General features: G+C 38.3%; 1 protein-coding gene across 1 annotated transcript; it reads right to left on the bottom strand.

Moving 5' to 3' along the window:
• Positions 1 to 15,454: 15,454 nt before the first annotated feature.
• On the bottom strand, positions 15,455 to 16,175 carry LOC133708604 (uncharacterized). Its single transcript, XM_062134069.1, has one exon. The coding sequence runs from the start codon at positions 16,111 to 16,113 to the stop codon at positions 15,544 to 15,546; it is 570 nt and encodes a 189-aa protein (XP_061990053.1). The 5' UTR covers positions 16,114 to 16,175; the 3' UTR covers positions 15,455 to 15,543.
• Between the last annotated feature and the right edge of the window lie 446 nt (positions 16,176 to 16,621).

The following is a 16,621-nucleotide window of genomic DNA, read 5'->3' as shown; positions in this document are numbered from 1 at the left end:
TGACTGCTGCTTAACGGAAAGCGACGCTAGGGTTTTCTCGACTTTCGTGGTGAAAATAGGGAGCTTGATGCGTTGGTAAAAAGATGGGTACGTAGAGCGAAGTCGGTTCACAATATCGTCCAGACAAAGGTTCTTCAAGGGATCCAGATGACGGATAAGCCGCTCCTGCTCAGATATCCTCTTTCTTCCCTTCTTCATCTCCTCTTCCCAACACTCCAACACTGAAGCCTGAAGGCGTTGATCTGACGGGGGCGTTTTTTTTTTTTTTTAAATATGGTCTCAACTCTCAAGTCTGGGTCAGCCGAACTCTGCCCTTATTACAATTACAGCCCCCAAGTCGGGTTCAAAGTATGGCTCTCTGATGTACTTCAAGCTTATGTATCTATCATTCTATCTAATGTTTATTCTTCTCAAAAAAAAAAGTCGGGTTATTAACACTATATTAGTTCTATCAAGAATAGGACTTGCATGTGCCCAACTTGCAATAGGTTTATCACATGTAAATATTCGTTTCCAGGAAAAACCCTAAGCGCTGCTCTCTGACCTCGACGCCCTATCAGCACACCTGCAGGTGTGCCAAGTAGTGCTCGTCCGGCAGTGGCTTGTGTCAGCGTCGGCCTCTGGCCACGCGGATTACGATGCGGCTGCCGGACGGGTGTCCAAGTCCTCCTTGTGGTTCATTAGGATTGCAGGTTTGGGGTTTCTAGAGGAGGCGGATCGGGGCAATTCACTAGCGAGATGGATGGATAGAGGAGGTCTGGTCTCCTAGAGCATTGATGGCGGCTCTCTCGGTGATGATGGCACTCAACGGAGCAGCTTCGGGTCGTCGGGGCACGCAAGTGCTGTGTCTTTGGGTGGTGTCGTCGGGGGAGGCTTGCGTGTGGCTCTGGATTGGTGGCGATGGAGGTCGTTGCCGGAGCTGGGATCGTGGTCGCTGGTGGGGTGAGTTGGATCGGGCCTGCCTTGTTGGGGCCTTAGGCTACAAATCTGTCTTGGGCTGCTCTCTTTAGGATTTTTCCAATAGATAGTTTTTATACTTTCTAATAATTCCCTAAGGTTTTAGGGAACTATGCACTTTATGTGTCTATAGTACCTCTGGAGTAGTACTTAAGGAGGATTTACGCTATTTTCTACGAATTTGATGTATAATGAGTGGACCTATTTCTATGTACCACCATGGGTACTACCACACCTTCTTGATCTGTCTAGTTGAAGGCAGCAGAAGGGTATGTAATTAATGACCATTCTGGCATGTGATGAATGATATTGGCACCCGATTTGGGTTTGATTCAAAAAAAAAGAATAGGACTTGCATTTTTTTTTTTAATAACAACCCAACTAAATCTTATTTTAAATTATATTACCTATATATAAATTTGACTCCTTTTACCATTACACAGAAATTGCCTTCACACCTGATGTATTTGTTCTAAGATAGTTATATCTTAACTCACTCGGGTCCAGAATAATATTGGGGGATCAAGGTCTCCCCTCTCAATTCGCTCGGGGTAAGGGTAACAATTGTTCCCTTAACCTCACATATGTGTCACACGTGGCCAATTCTGGTTCTTATTTCATTTTCGTGATGGGCAATAATTCCAGCGACTCGAAATGAGGCGACTCTTTGCTTTTTCTAAAGAGAAATTGATTGCTCGATCTAGAAATGTGCATAATTCAAGACAATTTTTTTACTTAAATTTATTTTGTTCTGATATCAAATTGCCCCACACTTAACTTTATTTTGACTCTTGGTTGTGTGCTAATCTTGATGATATGAAAGTAAGAGATTTATGAGACAACAATGTTGAAGACATAGTAATGTTTTGTTTGTTTTGAGTCTTTGTTTTTGATTTTGTTAAGGGACTAGCAAAAACTAAGTGTGGGGGAATTTGATAGGAGCATAAAATGCGACAATTATAATATTCAATCCTTTACATTTTGCTTGGCTATTTCCTTAAATGTTTGTTTTAAGTCTGTTATCTTTTTAGGTAATTTGTGAAGCAATTCAAGAGAAAATGAAGCCTTAATAGAGGGAATTAAGGCACCAAACATGAAGTACAGATGCAAAAGATGAGGTTTGGTCACTCCTTTGGTCGAAAATAAAAAAGGAAGCTCACAGAAATTATCATGCAAAACAGTTGCTGCAAAGCTTAAAACTGGAATTCCAGAATCAGCTTCTCTGATTGAGTTTTGGAGAGCTTTTATTGCAACCTTTCGAGGACTCTTACAGAAAGGGCTGGCATTCCTTTAAGATAAGATGTTTTACTACAACATGAGCCCAAGAGTTGGTCAGAAACGTCAACAAGGCAGTAGAAATTAATGCTCAGAAAAGGCTTCCTGAGAAGGCAGAAACATACAGCTTTTTCACAAAGCATTTCGGGAGATCTTTTTTGGGGCTTTATTTGGAGTTTTTCTCAAAGGTGATTGATCATTCTAGAAGACATGATGTCATAGAGCATAGAGGAGTCAAGAACCATCCAAAGACATCGCAATAGCAAGTCAATCCTAGTCCAAGAATGAAGCTTCAGAAGCAGAAAAACGAATCCTATTCAAAAATTGGGAATTTGGTTGTGAATCTTTTCGGCGGTATTGGTGTGTAGTTTTGGAAGGTTTACGACACCACAAATCATCAAGGAAAACCTCAATCAATTAGGAAAGCAAATTACAAGCAGGGTTGGAGAAGGAAATAAGGCAATGGCGTCCCCTATAAATAGAGGCCTCTACACTGCGGGTGCATAGAAGAATTCTCCCTCTCTGATATGTTTTCCTTGATCAATCCATTATGATGTGTTGGTACCATTGTCTCACATTCGTGATTTTCTTTTCTTTTCTCATCAATTTCACTTCAAGTCTAAAAGCTGCATACATAATGATATGCCTTTAGATCCAAGGGATCTGCAAGGTAATTAAGTGTTTTTAAACTTACTTATATAAAGGGAATTAATGAGAATAAGCAAATACAATTAGGGTGCGGCTATTGTCACCCTGCCATCTACTCTCTTCACCCTACATAAAAAAATATTCCAATCCTAACCTTGTGATTAAGAAATTTTATAAAATAAAAACAAAAAATAAAACTCAAGAGCTAGCGTTTGCAGTGTACTAGGCTACTGCACCTCCCGTTGTGCAGCCCAGATTACTAGCTGCCTCTGCCTTTAACGTACAACTCGATCACCTGCCATCGCACTCTACTTAATTGTGTATTTTTTTTCCTTGGCTCCATGACTTCATCGATCCGATGTTCAATGAGCTCTTGATTTGATGGAATTTCTTTCCACCCACGAATTTTCTCTCTGTCTTTCAATCTCAGTTCACTTTGATTTTGTTTTTCATCAGGCCTTTTGTGCATCTTGATTAACTCCAACCCAGGTCAACAAAGTTCATATGCTCTATGATGAACCGACTAACAATATTAGAAGAAAAAGTGGATATATAGAGAGAGAGAAAAAGGAAGAGATAAAAAGAAAGAGACCAGGACATTTGTACAATGCTGCAAATATGGATTTGCTAATAAACGTACATAAAAATCGTAGTGAGGAAGGAAGCTTAAAAAGAAATTTCAAAAGCCTAAAAAGCAATTGGTCGATGAAGGCATGATTTGTTTTATCGGTGGCTTAATACGGTCCGATTGATACATTTTAAGTTTTATGACAGTAACTAGGAATTTTTGAATTTTTATTCCTTGACATATATTTTTGGTCATGAAAGAATTTAATAATTGCAAGGAGACCCCCGGCGTTTTTTATCTTTCTTATTAGAGGAAGAGAAAAAGGAAGAAATAGAGTTGAAGTGGAGTGTTGTGACCAATTTGCCCTTTTCGTGTTGGCTCAGCAACGGTGTATTTATTTCCATTGTGGATCAGAATCCAGAATGGCGAAAACTTAGGTGGCGTTCGGTAACATTTTCAAGTCATCTTTTTCATTTTATAAAATGAAAATGGCTTGAAAATGCGTTCGTTGGTCTGTTTTCAAAAATACATAAAATAAAAATTGAAAATGATTTTTTATTTTACTCGTAAAACAGGAAAACGACAAATAGACGTTTTCACCTTCTCATTCTCATATTTTAGAAAACACGGAGATATATGTATACATTTTCATTGTTTTTTGTATTTTCATACGGTAGTACCGGACGCGTTTTTGTTGTTTTCGTTTTTGAAAATTGTTTTTGGAATAAACTACCGGACACATTTTCGGATCTCAAAAATCCAATCTTGTTTTCTCGTTTTCATTTTCAAAATCAATTTTTGAAAAATCATTTTTAAAAACGTTACCGGACAGGCCCTTAGGGTTTCTTTTCTTTGGTTCTCCTTCCATTGTTCAACATGGCTCGCCATCACCGTGGCCTACTTCTCCGTCACAAACGGAGCATTGAACTCAAGAGGGATAAGCTCGCCAAGCTGAAGCTCAAAGGCAAAGCTGAGGTACTTTTATGGTTTGTTTTTTGAGTCCTCCCTAATTCCTGTAAATTGGAGTTGTGCATTATCTTTTAGAGTTCATGGGTAGCCAAGTATCTAACTGGTAGTTAAAATTTATGCTTATGATGGAAATGTGCACAAGGTGAAGTGTGATAGTTGTGATGGTGTTAGAAGTTAATGTTGTCTCCATAAACACTTCTGCATTTCCATATTTCCTATTTCCAACACCTGCATTTCATTCCAACACATCTAACTGCAAATTTTTTGTCGGGTCACCGGTTTATTCTTGACTTCTTTCTGACTCCTTCAATCTTCATACGAAGGGACATTGTGGTGGCTTGTTACCCCTACATGTCCGAGATGAGCTTGTCACTTGTTCGCCAGGCTCAATCACAGCGGTAGCGAACAAAAGCACTAGTTTTTTTTTTTTCAATCGTGTCTCTCATACTTCATTGGTTGCATTTTTATTTCAAGTCTATTATTGTTTTATCTCTTGCAGGTATCCTCCACTTGGGTTCGTCCTGCTAAAATCCGCCATTACAACAAGATGCTATTGTCTCCTCCTTTCCTTCAAAGGTTGAGCAAAGGAATATTATCTATCAACAATCATATATGAGGTATTTTACTACTTTTTATTTTTCTTTTGGTGGGTTTAGGGTGAGTGTGACTTTGAGATGCTGTTATGACCAGCATCTGACCATTTATCCCTGCATCTTGCTTTTTTGGGGTCTCAGCTGGCTCCCCTTGAAAAAAAAAAAAAAAAGTAAATATTAGTGATTCAGTAAAAATCTGTGGGTATGGTGTCGATATTGCAACGTTGGTGCATGAATATTGTTTTATTTTTCTTGTTTTGCATTTGTATTACGTTCTTCCCCTTTCCAAGTATTAGCCTTTCATTTCCTTTGGATTGAGGCCTTGAGGGACCCTCGGGCGGGGCGGGGACCCCGGTGGTGATTGTTGTGGTGTCTAGCTATTGCTGCAGGCTATGGCAATACTAATTATTTAGCACATTTACATATCCATATTCCTTATCAAAGTTCTTCTTTTCTTGTCAGGATATCATTGCAACTGGTGGGATTGATAGAAAAGTTGTGATCTTCGATTTAAAGTCAAACAAAGTCATATCTACTCTAACTGGTCATTTCGGCAGGGTCACCAGTGTTAGATTTGTGGGTCGCCATGATCTGATCATATCATATTATATATGGGCCAGCTGACAGGGTGAGTTGCATTTATTTTGTTCTCTTTTGTTTTCATACATTTGTAATACAATTATTTCTTTAGTGCTTTTATTAGCTTTGCATCTCATTCAGTGTGCTCATTCACCTGGCCGCTTATTATTTTGCATATACTTCAAGATTGAGAGCTTAAAAATGGGGTGGTTGATTGACATACAGATCAACAAGGATTTAAGTAGATAGGCCATATTTTGTTATATAGCTTTATGCAAGTTAACTTGGTTGGCCTACTCTAACAAAACACAAAGGGTAGGAAAACAAGGAAACAATAAAGAAAAAGTGGGATTCAACACAGTCTATTTAGAGAGCATAAGATAGTTTATTTAGTATACTCTAATCTTTCAGTTCTAACATTTTTCTCCTTGACGTTGCAGAAGGTTTTGTTAGGGATACGCTTTGATGATGGGGATTATGGCTATGTCAAGACTTTGGCGAATCATACATCTGAGGTAAATTAGTTTTGACTTGACTTAACCACACTAGAAAATGTCCCAAGTTAAAGCTCTTCAGTTGCACGTAAATGTAGGGAGCAACGAATCTAGAAAAGGATAGATGCATTTTAAAGGATCATGCAACTGCTGATGGCTTTATCATCACTTAAATGTTGATGGCTTTATCATCACTTCGTTAAATTCTGTAGGCATCTGGTATTTTCTTCTCGAGTTTCAGAATTTCTTAGGCTTGACTGTGAAGTAACTCTTGTTTATCTTATATATAGTTAAAGGTGAATCCATTGATTTATTAAGGTACTTTCATAAGCTGACTGGACTTGTTATCCATGTTAACATATTCAGTTTTTATTGTAAATGAAGAGTGCAATTTTCCTAATTAAATTTTATCACTTCAAATGTCATGCTGTTCTCCCGAGAGAGGTAGGAAGGAGAAGAAGAATTTGCAGATGTACTCGTCATCTAATTGATCTGTTTAACTTTTATAACCATGCCATTTTTTTTTTGTGGGTTTTTTCTTTCTTTGATATGATATTCTCATGTACAGTGTTGGCAATTGTTGTTTTATGTTAATATCTGGTACAATGAATAATTGAAATAAAATGAATTATTTAAAAATTGTGTTCGTTACACACACACGCACGCGCGCACACACACACACACACACACACAGATATATATATATATATATATATATATATATAACTCAGTTTCGGGACTTGGCCAGAAACTGAGTTGTATTATTAACTATTTATGTGCTATAGTGATGATATGAATTTAACCAATGTCTTAAAATTTTCAGGTGCGAGATGTTACTGTACATCCCACAAATAACTACATCGTGATTTCTTCTCTTGATAACACATGGAGTTTTTGTGATATTTCCAATGGAGAATGTCTGAGACAGGTTATAATTATCTCTATCTCTCTGTCCCTCGTGCTTTCAAAATCATGCACTATTTCACATATCTTTTATTTTATCATCACATATCTTTTATTTTATATCTGTTTTCATTTTTAAATCATCTTCCATTATGAGGCAGTGCAATATGGAGCTCCTTGCTATTCATAAATAGATGAGGAGTCCAAACTTTTTCAAGATGATACTATGCAGTTAAAGAGATTCAATAAAAATTACAAGTCATTATCTCTGTACATGTTTTTGATTAAATTGCCCTTTAGGTCAAGGATGATTCAGTGTCTCAAGGTTATACATTTGCAGCCTTTCATCCAGATGGTGTCTTACTCGGAGTAGGCACCTCGGATAGTCTTGTCAAAATTTGGGATGTAAAAAGTCAGGTGTGTAGCGATCGTTTTCTGCTTGAGACTTGACTTTTTAATTCGTCTGATTTTGATTTCATGACTTCTATTGATTAACAGAACATGGTGAAAAGTCTTGGTGAGCATATTGGCAAAGTAACTTCCATCTCCTTCTCTGAAAATGGCAACTTTTTCGCGGTAGGTGTTCACTGCAAAAAGTTAGATAGAGAACTGGATAATACCTTATTTTGTTTTCTAACATTTGAGTTGGATCAGACTGCCGCTAGTGATGGTGTTAGATGTTGGGATAAGCGCAACTTAAGTAATTGCATGTGGGGTGATTTTGGTACACGAACGAGCTGTGGTATGTATTTCTCCATACCATTATTCACATCAGTTTCTTTTAGGAATCAAGCAATGATATGCATTTCTTCGACAGTGCTCGCTGCGTAAAGTAAATCCTTGAACAGTTAACTTCTTGAATTTTCTTATTTTCCATCTATTTTAATAGTGATAGTGAATTGGATGAATTGGAAAATGTTTCTTAGTTTAGCATTGCTTTTCTTATCATAAAAGTATCTGACCCAGTGAAATGGAGTATAATAGAAGCTTTCTCTTGCAATTGAATTCGACTTTAGTGGAAGTTACCTTGCAGCTGCAGGCTCCTATAAAACGAGGTCATTCTGATGAAGATGCGAGATTTTTTTTTTTTTTTTTAATTCCTGGCAGAAATTGATTTTAGGAACTGCAGGAGTTCTATTTTTTCTAGTTGCATTTCTGTATATGTTTATAACATAAAAAAGCCTTACAATTATGGTAGTTTTAGCATCCAACTTATGTCATCTGCGATGAGTCCAACTGCCCTACTCATTACATTCCTTCTTCCTTCCCCCTTTTTTTCTCTAAGCATACAGTTGCGACTAGACCAAAAAAAAACAAAAAAACAAAAGCAAAATAGCATGCAGTTGTGTTTTTCTTTAGCAAAACTGGAATTAGGTGTAATTCGTTGTTGATTTCTCAAGTTCAAATAGCGATGTCTCTATGGATGAATGTGAGAAATCTGGTATATATATTTTTGGAATTCTTTGTAAACCGGAGAATATTGTGTCGAGATTGTAAGTTTGTCAGAATGTATCTTTGTCACAATGTACCTTATCTTCTAGTGTCGTGGAACACTGATTTTGGTTTTGCACTTTTGCAGAGTGCTCCGAGCTTCTAGTATGGAGTCAAAATGGAAGATCATCAATAATTTCAGAACTTCCCGGACATGTTATCTCTTCTGTGCTTACCAATCAATGTTTTGTTATGCCTTAAATTGGAAATAGTTGTATGTTCGTTTTATTTGCTCTGTGTTTTGTTTGGACTGACAACTTTGTCTGGTTTTAGGTGAACAAACTAGCGTAAAATTTGGCCCAGATGCCCGATATATTGTAGTAGGATCAACGGACGGAAAAGAAAACCTCTTCATTTACTGCGAACATATCATCGTTGAGGAGTATGACTATGATCGTCCCACCCCTGTTGATTGTGCTGATGTTATGGAGATGTTAGATTGCTCTTATGCTGAGGTTATGAAGACAGTAGATTGCTACAACACAGTAAGTTTTTCTATTGACTAATGATTATCTCCCAATCCCAAATACTTTCGAAAAACGAGGGAAACACTACTATAAAAAAAAGCATTTAAGGACGTTCGAAAAACGTCTTTAAAAACTTTAGATGACACACAGAAAAAGCGTCATCTATCAAGTAGTTATTGTAAGTGTATTTTAAGGATGTTGGAAAAAGTCCTAAAATGTCTATTAGGACCCGTGAAAAGTGTCCTTGTATCTCTAGAAAAACACTGTCTAATGTCTTCTAGGACGTTTAAACAACGTACTTAAAACTCGAACAAGCGTCCTCTAATATCTATTAGGACGTTCAAAAAATGTCGTCTAACGTTTACTATGACACTAGATAAGTGTCTTTAAATCTAAAAAAGATGTCCTTGTATGTATTATAGGACATCTAAAAAGTGTCAACATATATGAAGAAAAAAAACGAAACTTCCATATGAAACAAAAAAAATATATATTGAAAACCAATGATCTATGAATGCCATTACTAACCAAAATTATATATTATTGATCAAAGTACTGTTTGAATGAAACCAAATACAAAATTCCTAAAAGTTCCTATCTACATCAATTTCCTCATGGCTGCACTGCATGCAAGTCATATTTGAACTGCAAAAACGATTAAAGAGGAGTATTACAAAAATTTGTCAATGTTAGGACTTAGGAGTAATGCTAAAAAGAACATAACATTCACAACTAATTTGATGAGACAGTTTTCCCATCATTAGGGGGAGATTAGAACGAATGACAGGAATTGTCGTGGTCTGTCCCCACTATGTCTCATCTCGATCCCTTAAAAGTGATGAGATCATATATACCTGCTGCAGCCATGCCTGCAAGGATTGATGTCCCCTCAAGATGACATGGCGCCACCCAGAAGAGCTGGGCACTATGCCGCCTCCATGGATGGTGGCATGGTGAAGCCACATGGTGGCATAATGGGGTCACAGGTCATGGGTTCTGCTAGAGAGCTTATGAGACCCATAGGTTCGATGGATTCTCTCCCTAGGAAGAGAGCAAGTTTGGCACAACCTGATCCATTGATCATTACTCAAAATGCATCTCATGAGAATTTCTGGATTATGGTTATGTCCAAGAGACCTCGTTGGGGGACGCCTCAATGTTAGAACCAATTCCTGAGAATATAAAGATCTCTACAAACTACACTAGTGTACATGAGGATGTGGGATTATTGAGACCAATGACATTGAACCTTGCTCCGTTGAAGAATGCTAGAAAATTGGCCTAAATGGAAATATGCGATCCAGGTTGAATTGGATTCACTAACAAAGAGGAATGATTTCGGGCCTGAGATGCTGACACCTCCTAACATAAAACCTGTTGACATAAATAGATCTTCATTAGAAAGCGCGATGAGAAAAAAGAGATTATAGACTTGCATCATGGCGCAAGGCTTCTCACAACACCCTGGAATCGACACCAAGGAGACATATCTTCCCATAATGGATGTCATTGCACTCTACTAGCTTTTTAGTTTGGTAGTTTCCGAATAACTAAACATGCAGCTTATGAATGTGGTTATTACGTATCTTTATGTGGATCTAGATACGAAAATATACATGAATGTCCCTAATGGATATCATTTACCCGAATCAAGTGGTTCTAGACCACGGAGCGCTTTTGCAATAAGGTTGAAACGCTCACTAAAATGACTACTTCATTAAGAAGGGATATGTTGAACTATGTCCACGCGTTTCCATGACAAGTTGTTCCGGACTTGCAATTGTCACGGTTTATGTTGATGAACATAATTGGAACCCTTGATGAGTTAAGGGAAACCGCTGAACACCTGAAATTCGAATTTGAGATAAAAGTCCTTGGGAGAACACAGTTTTGTCTCTGTTTAGAACTTGAGTATCGTGTCGATGGATGCTTAGGCGTTTTGATAAAATCAAGAAGCACTTCTATTGTCGTCCTTAGTCTTGACCCTAAGAGGGATCCATTTCATCCCAGGGATGATGACGAAGACTTGTTAATGGCATAATTGACCTACCTAAGTGCAATAGGCGCATTATTGTACTTAGCACAGTGCAAAACCGGACACCTCATTTGTTGTGAACTTGTTGGCTAGATGTAGCCCTACGCCAACGCGACTCCATTGGACTGGTATAAAGACAATCTTTCGATACTTAAAAGGTACGATAGATATGGGCTTGTTCTATCCCTACAGAGAGAAAAGAATGAACGATAAGATGGAATCGGACTCCATAGGCCCGAAGGCTGTCATCACCGCCGCCGCTGCCTCCAAAGGTGGCTGGTGTCCTCCCTCCCTCCGTCAAAATGATGGTGATGTTTTGATGGGTTTTGCTGATGCAGGGTACCTCTCTGACCCGCACAAAGGTTGTTCCTAAACTGGTTGTGTCTTTACCATGAGAAACACCGTGATATCTTGGAGGTCTACAAAGCAGACCTTTGTCGCTACTCCTTCGAATCATCAAGAGATTATTGCTCTACATGAAGCAGTTCGTGAATATGTATGGTTAAGGTCCATAGTTGCACACATTCAAAGAACATGTGGTTTTAAGTGTACCACAGATGAACCTACGTGCATTTATGAGGATAATGCAGCTTGCATTGAACAAATGAAGCAAGGTTTCATCAAGGGCAACAACACCAATCATATATTGCCTAAGTTCTTTTATAATCAGCAACAACAAACACTTCTAAAGATTGAAGTGAATCAAATCCGATCAGAGAATAATTTAGCAGACTTATTTTGCTAAGTTGTTACCTAAATCCACTTTCGAGAAACATGTGAAGAATGTCGGAATGACAAAAATATCTGAACGTCCATGATTGTAGCAATCAAGGGGAGATCTCGACATCAGGGGGAGGCATGATGTCTACATGTTTGATCTCGAGGATTGAAGGGCGTGTTGTACTTTTTTTCTCCTCCTCAATGTTGTTTTTGTCCCACAGGGTTTTTATTACTCGAGTAAAGTTTTTAACGAGGCAACGTTTGAAGCGCCATGGTGTCATGATGGCATTATGTTTGGATGGCACAAGGGGGAGTGTTGAAGGATATCAGGATTATGTGTGCCTTACCAAACTAGGATTACTTTCTATAGTTGTAATAGGAAAGAATGTTCTACATTCCTAGGTCTAATTAGAATAGGATTCCTTGTACTCAAAGATTATGTACTTGTACTCCCTATATATAAGGGCTCCTATTATCAATAAAAGACACAGCTATTCTCTCAATTCTCTCTACAATCTTTTTTGCATTCTTTTCCTTAAACAGTTCGGAGATCATCTTATTAATTTTAGTATTTCTAATGCAATTACTAGCATAAAAATGCGTGTAATCAGACTGCCCCAAAGTTGTCTATCAAACCAATCATGAATGACATGGTACGTGTCACAACCTTGCAAGATGCTTCGAATTCAGAACACATAGGAGAAGTTTTGAAACGAGTTAAAAAGTGTACTTGCAAAGAGCATATAGAAAGTAACAATCACACGGACTTGCAAAGAGCATATAGAAAGTGTACTTCCTAGGACTGGGAGGATGATAATGACTTTCTAGTTTAGCTTTGCAAATCATCCAACAAGCTTTTGAAGGGTGGCGAACCTGACCTGATGACAGCGGCAAAGATGATCCTCCATGATTAGCAGAGGGGTAAGATATTGTAAACACCAAATGGAACAAATATGAAGTACTGATCAATAGATGCAGTCTTACAGCAACAATCACGCGCACAATTTTGACACAAGTGTTTGCTGACGCAGTGTAAACCTCACCACTGAGGAAACTTCACTGCGAGACTTGTAACATAGCCTACACGAGGATCAAATCCAATATGAATCAAAGAGATTACAGTTCACAAGTAGTGGTATTCAACACAACCACATTGACTAGCAACAAAGCTAACTTGTTTACAACTGACTGAACAATCTTACACAAAGTAATAATCGATCTTTGTTGATAGAATAAACTAAACAAGCCTTCTGATACAACCTGGTCTTGAAGCCTCACTGATCTCGAGCACTATGCAAGTGAAAGCATTGGACAAGTAATAAGCACAATGAACAGCCAAAGAGAGTTTTATACAACAATTTATGCAGACTACGTAACACAAAGCAATTTCTCTCAATAAAAACTCTAACTTTAGAAATGCAGTTTCAAAACCTTTTATAGAAGAAAAAGACTCCCCCTCAATCCGATCACATTGATCACAGATTGAGATCAACTTTGGAAATGTTTCTCAAACAGATTGAGAGACTCAATCAATCCTAGCTAATAGCATGCAATTGATATCTCTAAGGATAGTTATCTGATATGCATTCTAAACAGCTCTAAATGCATATAAGATTTTTCGAAAACTCTTTCCTAAAAGTCCGATAAGATTGCAAACAGTTTAGATCCACAATTTAAGCAACAATCACATGCAATATGATATGATATGCAGACTACCTTAGATCGAGATTATTGAGTTGTTCAGACCCTTGATTGACGTTGCCTTGAATGCACCAGTCTTCAGGTCAGCTACTGCTACTGCTACTGCTTTGCTGGATCTTCAATCTCCTAGAGCAACCGGGAAAGTTGGAGGAGAAGAGTTCTCCTAATCCTTTGATCTCGCAGTCTCCTAATGCTCTTAGGAGAATTCATGTTGAATGGGAACTTGCCAATATACTTATAGATACAATTTTTTGTGACTCCTTCACAAAGAGAATTGTCATCAGAGGAGCCTGCTGCCAATGAAGTAGAAAACGATACACTAATAGATAATAATCATGCATCAACATTTAGAGCTGTACACACAATAAGCACATTTCCGGACCTGCCATACACAGTCTTTATATCGCAGCTGTGCCACGATGGATCACTGAAATACCATGACCTGGCCAGGGACCGATACCCTATACGGTGGTGTCCACAATGGACGACACCTGAGGTCATAAGGAACAACACTGAGCCCGGAAGGGCTTTCCAAAGTATGCACCAGAATCTGCATCAGAGCTTACAAACTGAGGGATTGCATCCCACTTCGAAGAAAAGGGAAATCTCTTCCCTTGTCAAGAGTATATAAGTTAAGTCCAACCACCTCCATTAAGGGTAATAAATTCTTGTCTCTTACTGTTATTCTGTCAAATTACATATATAACTTTACTCAAGCATCGGAGAGGTATAGACCGACCAGCTCCGTCTGTCCCTCTGACGTTATGTATTTGCTTTAACAGGTACGAGGAGCTATCCTTTCACCCAACTGCGGGTACCATATTCTGTCAGGCTACACCGGAGAAACCAGTAGAAACAAGAGCCATTATAAATGATATATCATCCCAGCAGCAAATGAGTGTCCCGGCACAAAGGGATCTTTATAATGAAAATGAGTTAAAAGAATCTAAGACGAACAACCTTCCTGAACATGATGTTGTGGCTGAGACATCTGAGAAGTCTGTGGATTCGGATGGTGAGTCATTTGAGAAGTTTGAGGAATTGGAGGATGAGGTGTCTGAGAAGTCTTCTGAAGCAGAAGATGAGACCTCTGAGTAGATTTCCTTGGCAGTGGACCAAAATTACTTATGAGCTTCCAACAACCGTCAATGCTAGCTAGCTGCAAAAGAACCCTAGTGTCGATGGTTACTTTTGTAGTCCATAATGTTATGATTGCATTTGTTTTTTCAAACAATGAATCCTAACAGTTATGCTAGAGTATTTTATAAGTATGATTTGTTATCCATCTGCAGTATCTGATCTTTTACATCTCTGTTGGTATTCATTTCTGCTTGTCAAAAAAGTCTCTTTAGAATAATTTCATTCACCAAGTTGAACTTCGAAGTTCTATAACATATATCCAGTGTGCACTTTGCAGCCAGCTGTAGTAACCTCTTGTCTTCCACAGTTCTATATATTTTTTAGAGTTTGGACATGGCAATGATTTTTTTTGTGTTTGCTTTCTTCTCATATATCACCAACAACACAAAAAAGTTGCTGACGAGGTTGAGTCTACATTGACCTAAGTCCCAGGTTCAGCCCAGCTCTTTCTTTACCCAGATGCAAAAGTTTGCAATGGTGCCAGCTCATGATCGGAGGTTGATCACTATCAGTCTATCATCCGAGGCCTTGAGAACCACTCTGAGCTTCCAAATGAAGTTATTGCAAATGTGTGGTGCCGCTTCTCTAAGCATACTAGCATACTACAGATGCGATCATGTTTCATGTATTCATTTAGTCTATCAACTTTCGACTGCACCACAATGAACTGCATTGCGGATTAATTGGAAGTTCAATAGCTTTTAATTAGCTGTTTTTGAGACTTGGATTCGCTTGCATGCTTGATTCATAAGACTGAGTGGCACTTGATACTAAACTTAGTTTAACTTAAACATTAGAGGTCGAGCCTAAGGAATTAATATATGCGTCGTTCTCTTTGACAATCAATGAATTATGTCCGTCTTTTTAAAAAAGGAAAAGTTCAATTTTATTTGAGTACCTGCTTATTACAAAAGAATGATTGTATCAACGAATATATATATATAATACGTACAGAAGTTACCGTAAGGAATTTAACCTAAAACATAAATTTCTAGCTTACATATCAAACCCGCCTTGCAATGCTAATCAGAACAGAGCTAAAATTCCAAGGACTGCAGCTGAAATGAGCAGCAGCGTTACTACTGAAGGAATCCCTTGCTGGAGTACTCCGCAAACTTGAACACTCCCTAGAAAGTCGACCTTTCGAGAACGAAAGAGACGATGAGGATGAAGAGCTTGAGTTCCGCGGTGAAGTTGATGCCATGAATTCAGAATCTGAGCTACAAAAGTCGAACACATCAAACTTATCTGATCCTCCGGCGACATTGTTAACAATAGTAATATTTTTACTTTCTTTGTTTTTCTTGCTTTTTCTCCAAAACCTAAGCCTTGGCCTTGTTGGAGGCTTCGACTGTCGAACATCAATGCATGGCTTGGGTAGTCCTAAGCTGATCACTGCTGGAGGAGGTGTTAGTGGTGCAATTGCTTCTTCTTTAGGTGGATTCCTGGGTGTCCCTGGCTGCATTTCCCAATTGAATGGAACCCCTTCATTGGTCCTGCAATAATAAATCCGAGAAGAGCAACCCACTGAAGAGTTTCTTGACAGACTTCTGTTGAACAAAAACCCATCCATTTCAATTGTCACTGATTTCGATCCTCGGTATCGATGTGTTTCACAGTTTGGTTTTCTGGGTATTTGAGCTTTGAGGAAATGATAAGTAGGTCAGATATGGGAGTCTCAAGTCTATGGGAGGTACTCTTTATACATGCAGAGAAGGATTTAAAATCCCGGGTTCAAAGGCATGTGATGGTGTCTTGGGGTGCATGATCCTGCTGTTTTGTAAAGTAGAATTGATTTACTTGTGATTTTGTTACTTCTCCTTTGAGTGACTTGCATTTATAATTTCATATATATGTTATAATAGGCAAGTAAATGATGAGGAAAAAGGAGTATTATTATCTTTGTTCTTAAGCTTACGTTAAGCATTCATTAATTCTGGTGCGGCCTCTGCCGCATGTGCAAATTACCAAATCCTTAAGACAAGTAGTGCACCTTGCTTCTTATTTACCAAATCCTAAGACTAAAAATAAAACCAACCAGCCATTGGGGTCAGAAATTGCCACCCCGCCATGTTGGAAAG

Source organism: Rosa rugosa, chromosome 5 (genome assembly GCF_958449725.1).
Source record: "Rosa rugosa chromosome 5, drRosRugo1.1, whole genome shotgun sequence".
Lineage (NCBI taxonomy): Eukaryota > Viridiplantae > Streptophyta > Magnoliopsida > Rosales > Rosaceae > Rosa > Rosa rugosa.
The sequence above is the reverse complement of the archived record's forward strand: the minus strand, read 5'-3'. Positions and strand labels throughout refer to the sequence as shown.

Coding starts and splice junctions, on each gene's coding strand:
- LOC133708604 (XM_062134069.1), bottom strand. CDS start 16,113: ATGGATGGGTTTTTGTTCAACAGAAGTCTGTCAAGAAACTCTTCAGTG.